We start from the raw sequence: 17,613 nt of genomic DNA on the forward strand, positions 1-17,613 counted from the left end.
AACTCAAGAGCTCAAACAAGACTCAAATTATGATAATGGGACTGTATCCTTTTCTCATTAGTGAGAATGTCTTATATACAAGCCTCATAATTGTTCGGCCACCCATTGGATGTCCACCCCCCCCCAAAAAAAGAAGAAGCTAATATCTAGGCCATGGACCAGCGGCGGCGGGCTGGAGGAGGGAGCCGGGCCCTTGCTTGAGGAGACCAGTGCTCACCATAGTAGAAGCTGGGAGGGTGCCCGTCGTCCCAGTCGCGCAGCTACGATGGTCGCCATCCAACTTGTGGCCCAGTTCTCTGGTGAGCTGGAATACATTATCAGCGAGACACGATCTAAAGAGAACTTGTTCGCCAACTCCCTATCTGCTATCCTCTCTCGCTTATCAGCGCGAGACATGATCTAAAGAGAATCTGTTCGCCAACTCCCTATCTGCTGTCCTCCCTCGCGCCAACCTCTTCGCCCTTCAAAAACTCTTCCTTTACTCTAACAGCTTGTCTAGACTACTGCTCGACCACGTCAGCCCACAGTCCTCCGCATTGCTCTCCCTCCTCTCCACTATGTGGCCAGCCAAAGAGTGGAGAGACATAGGCCTAAAAGCGAGGCCAAGTCTACACTGGGTAGCCAAGCGCAAGGGAAGAAAAGCGCAAGCAAAGGCTGAGCATTCGCAAAGCAAACATGATCTAAAGAGAACTTGTTCGCCAACTCCCTATCTGCTGTCCTCCCTCGCGCCAACCTCTCCGCCCTCCAAAAACTCTTCCTTTCCTCGAACAGCTTGTCTAGACTGCTGTTCGACCACCTCAGCCACAGTCCTCTGCATTGCTCTCCCTCCTCTCCACTATGTGGCCAACCAAACAGTGGAGAGACATAGGCGTAAAAGCGAGGCCAAGTCTACACTGGGTAGCCAAGTGCAAGGGAAGAAAAGCGCAAAGCAAAAGCATCGCTGTGGTGGCTGAGCATTCGCAAAGCAAACACAGACAAACTTTTAGCGCATCAAAAACATGCCCTTGCATTGCAACCGGCCCTGCAGTTACTATAGAATTAGAAGGCCGCAACAGTTGAGTAGACCAAGGCAACTTCTATATATTAAGCCAAATGGCTCTCTCTCTCAAAACAGCTCTATGAGCTGTCACGTATTACTTATTTGAAATTCAAAATAAAGTAACTGGCATTGCAGGTGGTAATTGGCAATGCAGGTAATGAAAGCTAAAAGAGACCCCAACAGCTAAAAGGACATCTAGAAAGAAATTGAGAGGCCTAAAAAACTTGCCTCGTGGAGGGGGGTGTTAGCCTTATAAGATATAGATAGATAGATTACGATGGGCCAGTTTGAAGTAAAAATCCCCCTCCCATGCAAGCCAGGGTGTCCGTGGACAGTTTGAAGTAAAAAAGTCACGGACACTAAAGTTGAGGTATTGACTTTTGCCGCAGGGCGGCCGCGCATGTGTGAAGTCTCCCCCTAAGGACGAAGATTCTGGAACCTTAAGGCTTCCCACACATGTGGTGTGTCCTGAAAATAAAGGACGAAGCCCACGAGGATTGAACGTGCCATAGTCCAGACTCCTTCCTCATCTCAGGTCATCTCTTCTAGCAACCCACGAATCCGCGATGACCATCAAGGCAGTGGCAGTGCTCTCCGGTAGCGAAGGCGTCTCTGGTGTAGTTCATTTCACCGAAAATGGCAACGGTCAGTTCTCTGTTCTTTTCTTTCTTTGAAAACCCTGCACTCCTTCTCATATATTCTCTCTTTAAAAAGCCTTAACTTAGATTAGGGTTTCCTGCAGTCTCCACATATACCATTTGTACCTGTCTTCATCTTGCCAACCCGCGGTGCTTGTTGTGCTATCTCGTGCAGGATCAACATGTGTATCAGGAAAGCTTTCAGGTCTCAAACCTGGCTTGCATGGATTTCATGTGCATGCGCTCGGAGATACTACCAATGGTTGCATGTCAACAGGTATTTTATAAGGAGCTATAACCCTGCAGTGTGCTGTTGTAAGACATCTATTTCTTGAAGGATTTTGATCTATAAGACCTAGAAACCTTTGACCTTAGGATGACTGCCTGTCCGTCACACAATCTAACGGGCAGCAACCCGGCTGGAAGGAATGGCAGCCCCGAATGGGGTTGCATTTTTTTCTCCAACAGCAAATTAATGATAGCTTTATACATCCGTATATACTTTTGAATGATTTTAATGAAGATAAATCATCAAACCTGTGACTTCTTTTTATAAAGGTGGACACTTCAACCCAAAGTGCAAGGAGCATGGAGCCCCAAACGACGAAAATAGACATGCTGGAGATCTTGGCAATGTAACTGTCGGGGATGATGGTAAGTGTCACACCTCTAGTGTCACACCTCTAGTATTTCCTCTAAATGATGTTGCTCTGTTTTTTGTCCTTCCAATTTCTTGTCATGGTTTCCATCATGTCATTCTTAAGGGATCAACTTTGGGTTGTTGTCAACTTCTTCTTGTTACCCATGAGACACATGAGCTTATAAATTTCCTACCTGGCCTTAGAGGACACTCGTTGTCATTATGTTAGGGGTCATTGATTTGGAAAGCAGGTCAAACATCATGCTTATTAGTTTGATTTGATTTTAAGTTTAATTGTGTTGTAGTACATTGCAGTTGGATTTTTTAATGTCACGTGATTAGTTAACTGCGATTATCAATATTATTGCGAACTCAAGTATAAATGTGTAGAGAATGATGTTATTGAGAGCATAAGAACATCTGTTACTTCGTACAAATCAAAACTATTTTTTGGCTTCCTAGCAGATTTTTTTGCAGCATGTATCTATAGTATGTGGATGTTTATGTGAAGGTTTATGTGCTTGTACATCTAGTTAAAATGAGTAGTCCTCATGGAAGGGAACAAAAAGTGCTCTTTTGTGTCCCTTTTTGTGTTTTGAATGTTGAGTAATTTCATGTAAGACCATTTAATTATTTTGATGATTTTTGAAAAGCCCAATATTTAATGACCACCTCATAGAAGTGTTTTAGAATATCCTATGAAGAATGCGCAACATAGGATTAGGGTTTTTGTAAATTTTAACTATAAGTTACTCATTGTTAGTCTCAATGATATTGTCGGGATTCATGTGGTATCAAAAGCTCTCATTCGTTCTAGTGTCAACACAAGTCGCATGAGTTTAGATGATTGTTTTGTTAGTAGGTGAATATCTTTATTTCATAAAGAAAAGAGTATATGTAGTTCCAAGTGTTAGTTATGAGAATAATTATTAACTAGTGTTGAAAGAAGGTAGTGTCATGTCCATAGTTACAAAAAAACTTGTTTCTAACTTTTGAAACCTTGAAACTTTGAAATAGTTTCAAAAACCTCAAAACCCTCTGCAGAATGGCAATTTTACCTAAATTTTAGGTTTCGTTTTTTAAAATGGTTTTTGAGGTTTTTCGACGTTGCTGTTTTGATCCAAACATGTCCTTAGAACTTGTTGACATGCAACTACAATGGAAAATCATGCCATGTGCATCTTCTCTTGGTCTAAAAAACATCAAAAGTAAAAGAAAAATCATGTCCATGTGCAACTCCCCTTGGCTATATGTATACCCTTTGTTGATGATTCTCCTTTTCCTTTGAAAAACGCTTAGAGAACTGCCTTCTAATGATCCATAGCCTGCTCTTTGTTGCACTAGATTTTGGTTTTGCATATTCTTGCATATGGACCATGCTTGGAATGATCTTCAGACCTTTCCTTATAAAGGTGTCTATAGGACCGGTCGATCAACTTCTAACTAGGCCAAACGAACATGACCATAAAAGAATGTGGCTAGACTATCTCCACCTCTTCAGACCATGGATGCCTAGCTGCCCACTATTCTAGTACACAAAATGTTATCCTCTTAGTCCAAACACGCCCTTGGAACTTACCAACGGGCGGTTGTGAGGAAAAATCATGTCCATGTGTAACTGCTCCTATGTCTAAAAAAATTCAAAATCTCGAGGTTTTTTTTTATCATCATACTATGATTTTAGGTAGCTTTCATATGCTTTTCTAAAGTTAATAAAATATTTTTTTTTTCGAAACCTTGAAATCTCGAGGTTGAGAGGCGAAACCTTTCGAAACAAATCTCGAGACGAAAAAAAACATCGAAATGTTTCTTGTTTTATTGTCACGTCTCTTCTTGTATTTTTGGCTATTTTAGCTTGTATTGCTTTATGTATTATCATAACTTAATATACTTTTCGCGTGTATGACTCATGGTTAATGGTCATTATGCTTTGAGTGGAGGGATCTATTTGGGTAGTAAATTTTTTAAGGGGAGTATAAAGCTACATACATATAATTTTGTATCGAAGCAAGATGTGTTGGGCCTAGTACAAGTAGACAATATCACATGAATGGTGGGAAGAGGTTAATGCCAGCCGCCCTAGAAGTGGAGGAGGTTCACGCCCATGGTCTTGCAAGCGTTGCCCCTATAGGCGAACGAGTGGGTCAGACAAAGTGAGAGCCCATGGTCTTGCAAGCGTTGCCCCTATAGGCGAACGAGTGGGTCAGACAAAGTGAGAGCCCACCTTATGCATGAGTCCGGGCACGAGATTCGATTTTGCACGAGAATCACATCGGAGAAGAGAAGGGAGCTTCTTGAGCGCATTGCCGGGCATGAGGCTTTGAGGACTGCAAGGCCGGCACGTGTGGCTGTGGATCCTACAACATTTGTGACACCACCTGAGGGGTTTGTTTCAGGGTCAGGGGATACATCTACCACATCTACACCACGGCCACATGGTGTAAGTTCCTTTGCGATGCCCACACCCGCACGGCGACAGTACACTTGAGGGAAGTTGGGATCTTAAGAAGAAGGAAGAGGTTGATACAACTGTGGCTCGTTTCTTCTCCATCTTGCTTTCCATACTGCCACGTAAGCCTTGACTCTTCCCTCTTGGCATGATTTTTCTAAGTTTCATTCTTGAAAGTTCACTTGTTTCTTTTTGTAATCAGATCCGAGTACTTGAAGGCTATGGTGAAGAGGATTGGGGAGTATGGTCCAAACTACACCCCCCATCATCGGAGTCTGCACACCACATTGCTCGACAAGGAGAAGCGCCTTGTCGAGCAAGCTGCAGAGGAGAACACAAAGCAGCTATGGGCAAACAATGGAGTGTCACCGTGACGAGATGTACTTTAACGCTACACATGATGCCTCAAGGACAGGGAAGAGTGTAGACATGCTTGCAACAGAGTGGGCAAGTGGCATCGAGCTCATGGGCCCGGAATGTGTGGTGGATTTTGTTGCACATGGCGAGGCTGCAAATAGGGCAGCTAGAGCACACATGACTGTGTCATATTGTATGGCACATTGTTTGAACAATCTTTTAAAGGATATTGGAAAGATGTCATGGATTGAGCCAATCATTCAGGAGGCCAATCAAATGGTCACATTTGTCTTGAACCGCCAGTTCCTCCGCCAGGAGTTCTCCAAGAAATCAAGGCTCTCACTTCTCAAATACTCAGACACCCGTTTTGCCTTCAACTTCTTGATGTTGGCCCGCTTGAGGGAGTGCAGTGGTGCATTGAGGCAGCTCTTCATCAGCGACGAGTTCACCACTTCTACATTGGCTTCGACAGCCATTGGCATATTATGCAGGGAGCATGTAGAGAGCACTTCCTTTTGGGAGGATGTGAAACGCATTGATGCTATGGTGAGGCTTTTTGTCCACTTGTTGAGGCTTGTAGATGCTCTGCAGCCATGCATCGGGAAGGTGTATGAGGCAATGGATAGAATGATAGAGAAGTTGCAAGAGTTAGCCCGAAGAGGATAGATACGAGGAGATTCGTTCCTTATGTGTGACGAGGTGGAACTCTGCCTCTCCTATGCATGCAGCTGCATATATGGTGAACCCTGAGTTTCAGGATAATGGACAGGAGAGTGATAGAGAGGTCAGTGATGGTCGGAGGCGTATCTTGGATCGTCTAGTGCCAGATGGAGGCATTAGGCGCAAAATCAGAGACCAGCTTGCTGCATACAGGTCCTTTCGTGGTGCTTTTGGTTGTGCGGATGCACATGAGGATAGGTAGAAGGTTGGCACTGCTTTGTGGTGGGAAGACTATGGTTCAGATGGGCCTAAGCCGCGACACTTGGCTATCCAGACTATGGTTCTCAACCAAGCTGCAAGATCCTCTTGTTTGGAGCAGCTTTGGAGTTCTTATAGTCATATTGCATCAAAGAAGAGGAACCGCCTTGGTGTAGAAAAGGCCAATGATCTTGTCTTTGTAAGCGCAAACTTGCGAATGCTTTGCAAGGGTGCAACTGCAAGGCAGATCCCTTTACTCAATGGGAGATGGAGCCGGAGGAGGGAAATGAACAAGTGGAGACACAACAGAGCCCAGAGGACGATGCCACAACCTTTCAGACCGGTCACGTAGACAGCCATGATCATGACACTAGTACTTCACGCTCCAACCTCCGATTGAGCATTGCAAGCTCTATGATTTATCATTTATCTATGTTTCATAGTTTTTACTTTACTCAACACTTTATGTGCAATGTAGACACTAGTCTTTTGTTATTTGATAGTGATCATCATTCCTTGCTTATATATTGGTTTGAACTTTATCGATGTACTCAAGTCTTATTAGCACCTGTACGGTGTTTGCGCCACGTATTGTACATTTAAAGTGATGCCTTGAATGTTCAAAGTGTAAAAACATAAATGTTATTTTATTTAGTGTGCTTTATAGTCAATAAATTGCACTCTACCTTCACAATCAGCCTGGCCTATTGCTTTGTCTCCTTGAGCAACAAAATGTTCATCAAACTCCATCCGTATGCCAACCTTGCAAACCTTATGCGCTGACAAAAGATAAAAACCAAGTGATGGGACATAACGAACACGGGAGGAATGCTTCTCCCCTTTGCCATCGGGTATAATCTCCATCCTGTCCTCATTGTGAATCGGGAAAGTGGAATTGTCACCAATGAAGATGTGACCTATCTACCGTCGAAGATCCTATAATAACTCTCGAGATGAAGTCACGTGCCTAGAAACACCACTATTGACAATCCACTCCCGAGTATCCCTAGCGGTGAGACAACTGTCCCCTCCTCGAAGAAGATGAAGCATGTGTCCATAATCTCCAAGTGCACAAAAGTTGGAGTCTTTGCCACCTAGGACTTTGATACCATGTCAAAATGCATGGTGAAAAATGAGTACTGTGAGAAAGCAAACGCAAGAGTGTAGAGAGAGAGAAGGTGTATAAACTCTGCCATATACACAAGATCCGATACAAGAGGAAGTGGAGGAGCAAGGGTGGTATTTATACCGCCCTGTAGTACTGGTTGGGAAGCCCAAAAACAGCCGACAACAAGACTACATGTCCATGACTGAGAAATAGCCAATCGACCAACAATTACCCAATCGGCCAAGACAAAAAAACAAATCAACCAAGACAAGAGGAGTCGGCCAACAACAAAGGACGACCAAAAAACAAGAAAAAAAAAGCGAAAAAATGAAAAGAAAATGGAGAGAACTCTTGGGCGAGCACACCCACAACAAAGGCTCTCATTGAGTAATATGTACAGACAGGAGATGATACTAATGTTGTCTTTACTAATCTCTCTTGAATCAATGTGATTATGTTTTAAACAAGCTTTAAGCTACAACTGAGAGGGTTTGTCAAATCTGATAAAGAATGGTAAGAAACTCCCTTTAACAGTAATCACCTTCAACATGGAATCGGTAATCATTGGCATGGCAACTAGCTTCTTCAACTCTTGAACGTTCCTCTTTGGCAATCATTGCCGTTTTATCAGCTCTGAGATACTCCGACATGGCACACTTAGCCTCCCCATCTTCACATTACCTCTACTACCACTCAAGCTCGAACTCCAACCAGAGTCTCTCTAGCTGCATAGCTTTGTTTATGTTCTTTATGCTGCTCGTGTTCTCTTGGCTCTTAGTGTTACATTTGTGTGCACAACTAATGAGGATTCAAGGTCCATCAAAAAGGTACCGATATTGCTCACTGTTGTGGAAGTAGAAATACTGATGTATTATTATCTGGATTTAAGGTTTTTGACAACTCCCTTGAAACTGATGATTTCTCCTAATGACTCATGGTGGGTAGCTCAATTTTTTTTTAACCTCAGCAAGTGCTTTCCACCATTCGCGAGCCCTCGCTGCTGTGGGATAGGAATACTGACGGATTGTTCTCTGGATTTGAAGTTCCTGAAGACTCCCTTGGAATTGATGATTTCTCTAGTGACTCATGGTGAGTAGCTCAATTTTTTTGCCTCAAAAGATGCTTACCAAAATTCACGAGTCCTACTAGAGGGCAGCTCTTACAAGTTTTGCCTGAGCTCAAACAAAACCATCCACTACAGAGAAATCACTTGCACCTATCCTACAAAGCTTAAAACAGAGCTAAAGCTATAGTACCAATGTTACATACAGTATATTATAGAGGCATTATTAATGACTTTAAGACATGCATTAATTGCATATGTAAGAATGATGAGAAATCTGAGAGAGAGAGAGAGAGAGAGAGAGAGAGAGAGAGAGAGAGAGAGAGTCCCAACTACCCATTAAAGGGCTCCCACTAACAAGCGGTGTCTTTCCATTGTTACAAGCTTTATATGAAGTACAATGGATAAAACTCAGCGAGCAAACTTCTATTAAACTTAAGCATTAGTTGATTTCTAGCTAGCTACTGGCAGGGACTTGCTCACCCCGATCGTAGTTGCAAAGGACAAGGCTATCTGTAGAGCTTTAGAGAACAAGACACCTTTGTCTTGTAAGGTGCAACACCAAACTTATAATTCATCTCTGAATTTATAATGTTCCTTCATGCTCCCACGTTTGGGCTTGCATCAACTTGAGATGAAGGAGAACTGAACCCAAACACCTCTACATCACCTTTCGCTGCTCGTTGACCGCCCTACAGACCCACAACTAGCAAAATTTAAATAACAAATGTCTTTGACACCAATTGTTGCTCAAGTGTGCCTGCGATAAGTGTGCAAGCACACAGGTAGTGGGAAGAAGTGTAATTCTTCATTTATACATTCAATCCTAGGCAATCGCAACCACACTACATCCTCTTATGAGAATCCACATGTTCATAACCCACATTGGCTGCCCACTTGCTCCTTTGCTACCCAGCATGTGTGCACCCTCGTATAGACACTTCTACCTTTGTCCGCTGCTGTCTAGCCTCGCTCCAATGAGATGTCATGCCCGTCATGCCTAGAACTTACATGGTTAACTAACCCATTGTCTTGTTTGGTCCTAAACTTGTTCACACAATGTCGGATGTCAAGCTCTTGGCCAAATAAGCTACCTTAATCACACTTGTACAACAAATAAATCACATTGCGTTGTATATGTGTGCAAGACAACTCTCTAACGGTGCGGGACAATGTACAAACTGTCCTAACCTAATGGCGAATGACAACTTATCCCTATACTCAGTGCTCATCCAAAAGGTATCAAACCAAGCACTAGTCAGCGCAACAGCCACTTGGCATCCAAGTGTAATGTGTGTACATTACAAAAATTTCACTCACCGTTGCCTCATGATCACCTGCCATCATTTCTCATGTGTTCACAACTACCACCATCCCCTTACAGAAAACTCAATACCACCTTACAATGGAAACCACTCAAAGGTGACTCATACAAGCATCCTCCTCAAAGACAAAACACATGACCCGTCCTTGAGATCTATTGGATAAGCCCTCTCATAAATTATGGTGGACACCATCTCACGAACACTCCCATCTTCCAAAACCTGCCAAAACATCACAATATTAATCGCAAAATCTTGACTTGGACCTATTGCTGAATTGAACCTTAGCCTTGGGTTAATCTTCATCCAAAATGAACTGACTTGGCCAGATTGAGCCATACCCCTCAATGTCCACATCACCCACACAATCTCAAAACCTCAGCCATGTGTTATAAGCATAGTAGTCAAACGTTTCAAAAAACACGTTTCACATTTCATACAAGAGAAGAGAGAGGGGAGAGAGATATAGACTCCAAAAATCATATACATATGGATCTTCACATTTGTTGTCCTACTATGCAACTCATAGTAGCTATAAAACACATTTGTTGTCCTACTATGCAGCTCATAGTAGCTATAAAACATACTTAAATCATGATGCAAATATCATACAATGCTACATGTAAGTTGGAACATCAAGTTATTGACAAATTAAGATCCAATATTATAATCTGTATTAATACTCAAAACTCAGAAACAATATACAAGAGAGTAAGAGTCCACTTAAAAGTATTGAGTGCTCACTACTTAAAGAGAAACAGAAAAGATCGACGTACTCAATTTTAGCATATCATATCAATATAACAGTGACTAGTCTACTCAATATTGTGACTTATCTATAAAATCTGAATGGATTACAAATCATGATAAAAAACCTGAGTTCTATAATATAAAATTATAGCATAATAATATAGGACCGAGGAGTGGAGACTCATATTTCAATCCTTCTCCAATCCTAAACATCCTCTATGTCCTCATCAATACAACCTCACTCTCAAAAGAGGACACATAATCTCCCTCAACTGCTGCACTAATTACAGCACCCACTGCCAATGTTGGTGCTCATGTGACATCAACAAGTGTCATCAACTCCTCTATCGAGATGCCCAATTACTCAAGTAGACAGAGGTTACAATGACAATACACCAACCGCTCCAGCTGAACAACAGACAACTTGTTCCTCTTCTTTGTATGGAAAAAAGCCCAAGTGCTCTAGTTTCTCTCACAAGGACCAAAGCAAACATCATGTGCAAGAACTCGATTGACGAGACATTTTAGTCATTAAAAGACAAACTTTATAAGTACATGCTACAATTATCAACAACAAGATAAGTTGTAACTTATAACTTGTCACGATTCACAAAATATATCAAGTTATAACTTGCACTAAATAATCTTGACTTACAGAACTTAACTCGCAAAGTGATCACCTAGTGAGAGATATTGATCCCATGTTGCTTCTAGACTAAAGCTGTTTGCTACCAAATGCATGGTAGTTATTCATGCACACTAACTACTCATTCTCAAAATGTCCCTGAAGATCCACGTCACCGCTAGTTTATTTTTCAATATACTCTTCCAGCTCTTCATTAACATACTACTACTCACTCGACCAAAGAGGATGCAATATATAAGCAACCACGTGTTTTAATGCCAGAAACGCCTCACCATTCGAGCCCTCACAAGATTAAAGTTCAGATTCTTGTGAGAAACCGGAGCACTTGGATCCTCTTCTATACAAAGAAGCAAAAGAGATTGTAAACTACTCATATATGCCATGTTGTATGAGGAGTTGATGACGCCTTCTTGTGTCACATGAGCACGAGCATTCGTAGTGGATACTGATACTAGTGCAGTAACAGAGATAGACCATTTAGATACATTGTTCTCTTCTAAGAGTGAGAATCAACCAAAGAGAATAACTGATGAGAATGTTAAGAATTTAGAGGAGAACTAAGTTACATGTCTACTATTTGGATCTCTATTTTGTCATTCTTCATTTTGTATTACAAAGCTCAATTTTCTTACAATGATTCATGATTCACCTAAATTATATAGATAAGTCACAGCATCGAGTAGACTAGTTAGTCATATTGGTATGATATGTATTAAAATTTACTATGTCACTATTATTTATTCTTCATTTGAGTGGTGAGTACTCAATACTTTGAGTGGACTCTCGACTCCTATATATTGTTTCTGAGTTTCGAGCAATAATACAAATTATAATATTGGATCTTCATGTGTTGATAGCTTGATGTTGCAACTTGTAAGTGCCATTGTACATTTTATAGCTTCTATGAGCCGCTTATTATGACAACATGTATAAAGATTTTGAGACCAGTATACCCTCCTTGTAAGCGCTTACAAAACGTTTTCAAAAGATATAAAAAGCATCTGAAGCGTCTTTGAAACGCATTTTTTAAAACACCTCACTACTATGGTCTCTAATCTTCTTGCCCGACCAACCATCAGTTCTTCTAGCACCACGACGACGTGTGGAGCTGGAGGTTGCTTGTGAAGAAGATGCCATGAGAGAGAGAGAGAGAGAGAGAGAGAGAGAGAGAGAGAGAGTGGCCCGTGGGAGAGGAAGTGAGAGAGAGAGAGAGAGAGAGAGCGCTTGTTGCTTAAGCCTTAAGCTCAAGAGTGGGAAGAGGGAGTGGGGCGGCTGGCGAAGAGTGAGTGGGGGAGAGAGAGAGAGAGAGAGAGCTCTGGCTTAAAAGTTAAGAGGCTAGAGCCTAGAGAAAGCTTGCGGGTTGAGATGAGAGAGAGAGAGAGAGAGAGAGAGAGCGCTTGTTGCTTAAGCCTTAAGCTCGAGTGGGGAGAGGGAGTGGGGCGGCTGGCCAAGAGAGAGAGAGAGAGAGAGAGAGAGAGAGAGGAGAGAGAGAGGAGAGCTCAAGCCTTATAGGCTCATGACACATGCATGGTGCGGGTCACGAGTGACGGCAACCATAGTGCCAACGGGGAAAAATGGGCAGTTGCTAGCCACCAACGGGTAGAAGCGGCAAAAAAACGACGGAAAAAAGTAAAAAAATAGTAGAAAAAAGCAAAAAAACGAGCGCAAAAAATCAGCCAAAAAAAACATGTCGCCGTTCCGTTCCAGTTTCGTCTCCGATAGTGGCTGCCCGTTCCGCCGTTCCTGGGACGGCGTCTCCCTATGACGCAGGTGCTTGAGGCGTCCCCTCCGTCCCCAGACCTTGTCAGAACGCCTTGCCGATTCGGGACGGCGTTTTCGTGTCTCGGACCTCCGTTCCCTCTGTCCCCTGATTTCGGGACTAGATGGTGGATGGCTTGGCAAATGTTAGCAGTAGGCAGAGACACTATAGTTCTTGCATTCATGGTAAGTAGCACAGGGAATCTTTCTCAAAGAAGGCTACTAGGTGGGCTTCGAAACCTTTGGAGTTGGTACACATTGACTTGTGTGGACATATGCAGACTCTTCCTTGGAAGGTTCTTTGTATTTTATGCTGCTTGTGGATGATTGTAGTAATTTACATGGGTTTATTTTCTTTCCTCAAAGGACCAAGCCTTTATTCGGTTCAAGCAGTGGCATGTTATGGTGGAGGAGCCTGGATTGCAGGTGAAGACTCTTCGGGCTGACGAAGGAGGGGAGTTCTATTCTAATGCTTTTGTGCGGTTTTGTGTGGAACATGGCATCAAGCGGGAGAGTTGGCCAATACAGGTTTGCCTTCAGAGAATGGAGTAGATGAGTGTAAGAACTAGATTGTGGTGGAGATGGCGAGAACAATGCTAGAACCGGATTGTGGTGGAGATGGCGAGGATGATGTGGGAGCTTCATGATCTTCCTCGTCCACTTTGGCGAGAGGCTGTGGCTACGGCTGTCCATATCCTCAACCGATCTCCGACGACTCCAGTACCAAAGATGACCCCATTTGAGACTTATTTTGACAGAAAACTAGATGTCTCCCATTTTCGTGTATTTGGGAGTGATGCCTATGTTCACATTCCAAAGAAGCAGAGGGGGAAGCTTGACTTGAAGTCCCATAAGCTTGTATTTGTGGGATATAACTCTCTTTCCAAAGGCTACAGGTTGTATGACCCGGAGCAGAACGAGGTTGTCGTCAGCAGAGATGTCTTTGATGAGCATGTTCCAGCTTCCACTGTTTTGATGAGCCACCACTTCTTGGAGAACCATATGAGTATTGAGGATGATTCCTAGTCTATTGTTCCAACTAGACAGAGCCTCAGTCAATTGTAGAGGTTGAGCTTGAGGTTGGAGATGAGCCCCGCGTTCTATTCGAGTACCAAAGTGGTTGACACCATTCAAGAGTTGGGTGTCATGGAGTATGCCTCCGAGTGGACCCCAAAGGATGGACCTCGAAGATTGCACAAAGTTCGTGATAAAAGTCAATTAGAGGAGCTGTTACAAGTGAACTATGCTTTGATGTCTCGTATTATTCGAGACAAAGAGCCCACTTTCGTTAAGGAAGCTCTTTCCTAGGAGACTTGGAGGAAATCTACGTTTCTTAATGCATGAGTATATGTATATTGAGCAACCTCCATGCTTTGAGGTTCCAGGATCAAAGGGGATGGTTTACAGGTTACGGAATGTGTGGCTGTCGAGGTTACTTTGCGAGATTGGGTTTCCACAGAAGGAGCCCACGGTCATCCAGTGCGATAACTAGTCCTGTATAGCTATTGCTCAGAACCCGGTCATCTTGCTTGTTTGTTGTTCGCCGGAGGACAATGCACCAGACCTCTTCATGTAGTCTAGTTGGTTCCACATCTAGGAGCTGAGAGGGGGTGGTAGCAGTCATCTCCTTTTCTCACAACAGTTGTCCCATTTTCCGCTGTGCATTTCGACGGTATGGGACTGTTACACCTTTGTCTAATACATTATTTACCTGTGATGACTTGGCGTTTGTGTCAACTGGAACTTCTGGACTTATGTGCAGTTGAAAAAGTTATGTAGCATGATCATCCACCTTGATCCTCACCTGGTGATTATCTTACCATGCAATCTCATGAGATGTGGGGTTGGAATGTGGGCTTCCAGATAGTACAAGACCTCTTAATCTATAAGAGCATGTCTTCTATGAAAATATTAATTTCTGAGAGCTTTGGTGTTAAGAGCATGCCTTTTCCACAGATTGTGGCACATTGCAGAATGTCGAGATACCTAACTGGTTCAAAGTTTTGATAAAAAGGAATATAATGTGCCTATATCTCATGTGTAATAAATGTAGGTATGTGATTTTCCAGAAACGAGGAGCCTCTATTGTAGTATATCTTTGACTCATATTTGTCAAGTTAGCCTGTTAATGAATCTTCTGAGTGTTGTGTTTAAAATAAAGTCTTGTCATTATTGATTCAAAGCCTAACTCAAGAACGGGTTGGGCTAAAAAAAAATGGTGGCAGGTTGTGTGGAGATCTCAATCATGGATTCGCAGGTAATGGTTACTGTTTCAACACTTTTGTGTTATACTAAGATCTAAACTGCGTTATTAACTGTATATTTTACAACTATACTCCTTTTCAGATCCCGCTCACTGGTGATAATTCGATAATAGGTCGTGCTGTTGTCGTCCATGCAGACCCAGACGATCTAGGCAAAGGTATGGCGGTATGCAAACCCGTCTGTGTGACATAGTAGAATGAGGTTTACTGCTGAAATTATAAACGAGTTGTTTTGGTGTATACGCATTCACACTCTTCTACGTCCTCAGAAGAGGCAGTGTATGTGAAGCTGTCGAATGGGCACAGTGGACCCACTGAAAATGATTAAACAACATCCAAGTTGTTTGTTTTTCTGATTTAATTTGATACTTTTATGACCACAGGTGGCCATGAACTAAGCAAAACCACAGGCAATGCAGGCGGTAGACTTGCATGTGGTAAGTTGTAAACTATGGAGATTGCTCACTAGTTAAGTATCTTTGCGTTTCTTTGCTGTCTTAAGCTTCTTCTTACCTTTCTTGTAGGTGTGATTGGTCTTCAGGCAGCAGCTTAGGAAGGCAAGCCTGCGTTCTTTTGTGTTGTTTAATCTGCTATTTTTACATAGATAGGCAAAGCAAAGAGGAAAATACGTGAGAAATAAAGCCCTATTAATGCCTTTATAATTATATGCTGCTGTCCTTGGTGGGCAGACTAATCTAGATGTTAGCCTATGCTGCAAGTCGGTTTAATTATATGCTGCTGTCCTTGGTGACTAGATGTTAGGCTATGCTGCAAGTGTGTGTTTTTGTATGAGTGAAACATTTTGTTGAGTAATCTTCTCAATAAGTGGACTCACAAAGGATTAAGGGAGATGCACATAGCATGTGCAGCTGGATACACATCTGTTTTGGAAGTTTTTACGGTGCATGCTGTTGCTGTTTAAATCCTTGCAGTAGATTAAGTATATTTCCATATTCTCACAGAAACTTTTGAAGTCATACTGTCCAATGCGTATTCATGACAACACTGACTGCGGATTCCCATGCAATGTTTGAGAGGAGCTTGTAGTATGGTTTTGTTCCTGCTACGCAGTTTTTCCTTTTTGTGTATTTCTATTATGTAAAGGTCTTTGTTTGCATTGCTTTTGGAAGTTTTGATGGTGTATGCTGTTGCTTTTTTAATCCTCAGAGTAGATTAAGCATTCCATAGTGTCACAGCTGTATGGGAAACTTTTGAAAGTCATGCTGGCCATGGGTAATTATGACAACAGTTTGGCTGCAGATTTCCATGCAGTATGGTTTTATTCCTGCTGCTCTGCTTTTCCTTTTTGCGTATTTATATCATATAAGCGTCTTTGTTTGCATTGCTTTTGGCCTTCTATTTACAACCAAGTAGCTGAACTTAATCAATACTTGGCCTTTCTTTTTATGCGATTCCTTGAGCTTATGCAGTGTGCTTAGATATTTTATATATCAGCCTTGTCACTCTATACTCTAACAAGTGTATCTTTTTCCATGTAAGAGTGTCTCTCTCTCTCTCACCCACCCACCCACCCACCCACCATAATCTTGACACCTCTTACTTTTTGGTGAGCAAACTCCAAGACTTCTCCTCCTATGTCCTTTGCCTCTAGCTATGTTGTTGGGCCTCTCATTAGCCATCACAATGTCATCATCAAGTGTTCTATGTTCGATGGCATACTCTTAAAATTTTATATGAAATTCCATCTATTGGTGCTACAAGTATTGGCAAGCCTTTTTGTTGGACTACTTTGTGGTGGTTTTACCTTTTCCTTAAAAGGGGAACTCACGGGAGAGACTTGTCCTCTTTCTTTCACCAGTTGTTGTGGTTTTACCTTTTTCTTTAAGGGGACTCACGAGAGAGCCTTGCCATGTAAGTTGCTTATGTATGGATACTTCCTTTTGAGATTCCCCTTCTATGGTGAAACTCCATCTGTTGGTGCTACTAGTGTTGGACAGTCTCTTTTTTGACTAGCCTTGGTGGGTTTACCTTTTCCTTTAGGGATCCTTTAAGTTGCTAACTTATGGATCCTTTCTTTTGAGGCCATCTATGGCTTGGCCTTTATTTACGAAATCTCTTATTCCAATGGACAAAGGTAATCTGGGCTACTAGTGATAAATGCTAGTGTGGGTGTGGACGGGAACCCAAGTCCTCCATACTCCTCCCACCATCACCTCTGACATCTCCAATGCCCTCCAATTGCTGCAACCGCCGTCATTGGTGATGCCCTTCGAGGTTCTCGATCGTTGCCACTATCAATGCGTTCCGACCGTTAACATGGCCGTCATTGTCGGTGTCCTCCGACATCTCCGATTATTGTCTCTGCCGGTGTTATTCGCCAACTCCGACGTGCATGGCCAACTGCGACATGCATGGCCAACTTCGATGGCACTCATGGAGACAACACCCCTCTCCCTTTTTCGAGAGAGGACGAGATCCTCTCGAGCACTATCTTTCCTTTCATAAGGGAAGATGCTCCCTCGAGACTTCGAGGAGGATACCCGAGGAGGAGATGAGGGGAGCACTCTCTCGGTAGTGGGGGGGACTTTCTCTTGTATCGAATTCATTCTAGCACATTCTCTAGTGTGACAGTATTTGTGTTCGAGCACAATCTCTCTTGTATCATTCTTGTCTATAGTTTGGTATATAGTGTTGCGCTCT

At 42.6% G+C, this 17,613-nt stretch overlaps 1 protein-coding gene across 1 annotated transcript; it reads left to right on the forward strand.

The window, feature by feature from the left end:
• The first annotated feature begins 1,475 nt into the window (after positions 1-1,475).
• LOC147619874 (superoxide dismutase [Cu-Zn]-like) lies at positions 1,476-15,875 on the forward strand. The gene is made up of 7 exons (XM_086825724.1): positions 1,476-1,684; positions 1,853-1,954; positions 2,236-2,331; positions 14,914-14,945; positions 15,035-15,110; positions 15,336-15,389; positions 15,477-15,875. Exons 1-7 carry the CDS (start codon positions 1,606-1,608, stop codon positions 15,503-15,505), a joined length of 468 nt encoding a protein of 155 aa, XP_086681850.1. The 5' UTR covers positions 1,476-1,605; the 3' UTR covers positions 15,506-15,875.
• Positions 15,876-17,613: the final 1,738 nt, after the last annotated feature.

Source organism: Cibotium barometz, chromosome 32 (assembly GCF_041138505.1).
Source record: "Cibotium barometz isolate CiBa-2024 chromosome 32, ASM4113850v1, whole genome shotgun sequence".
NCBI lineage: Eukaryota > Viridiplantae > Streptophyta > Polypodiopsida > Cyatheales > Cibotiaceae > Cibotium > Cibotium barometz.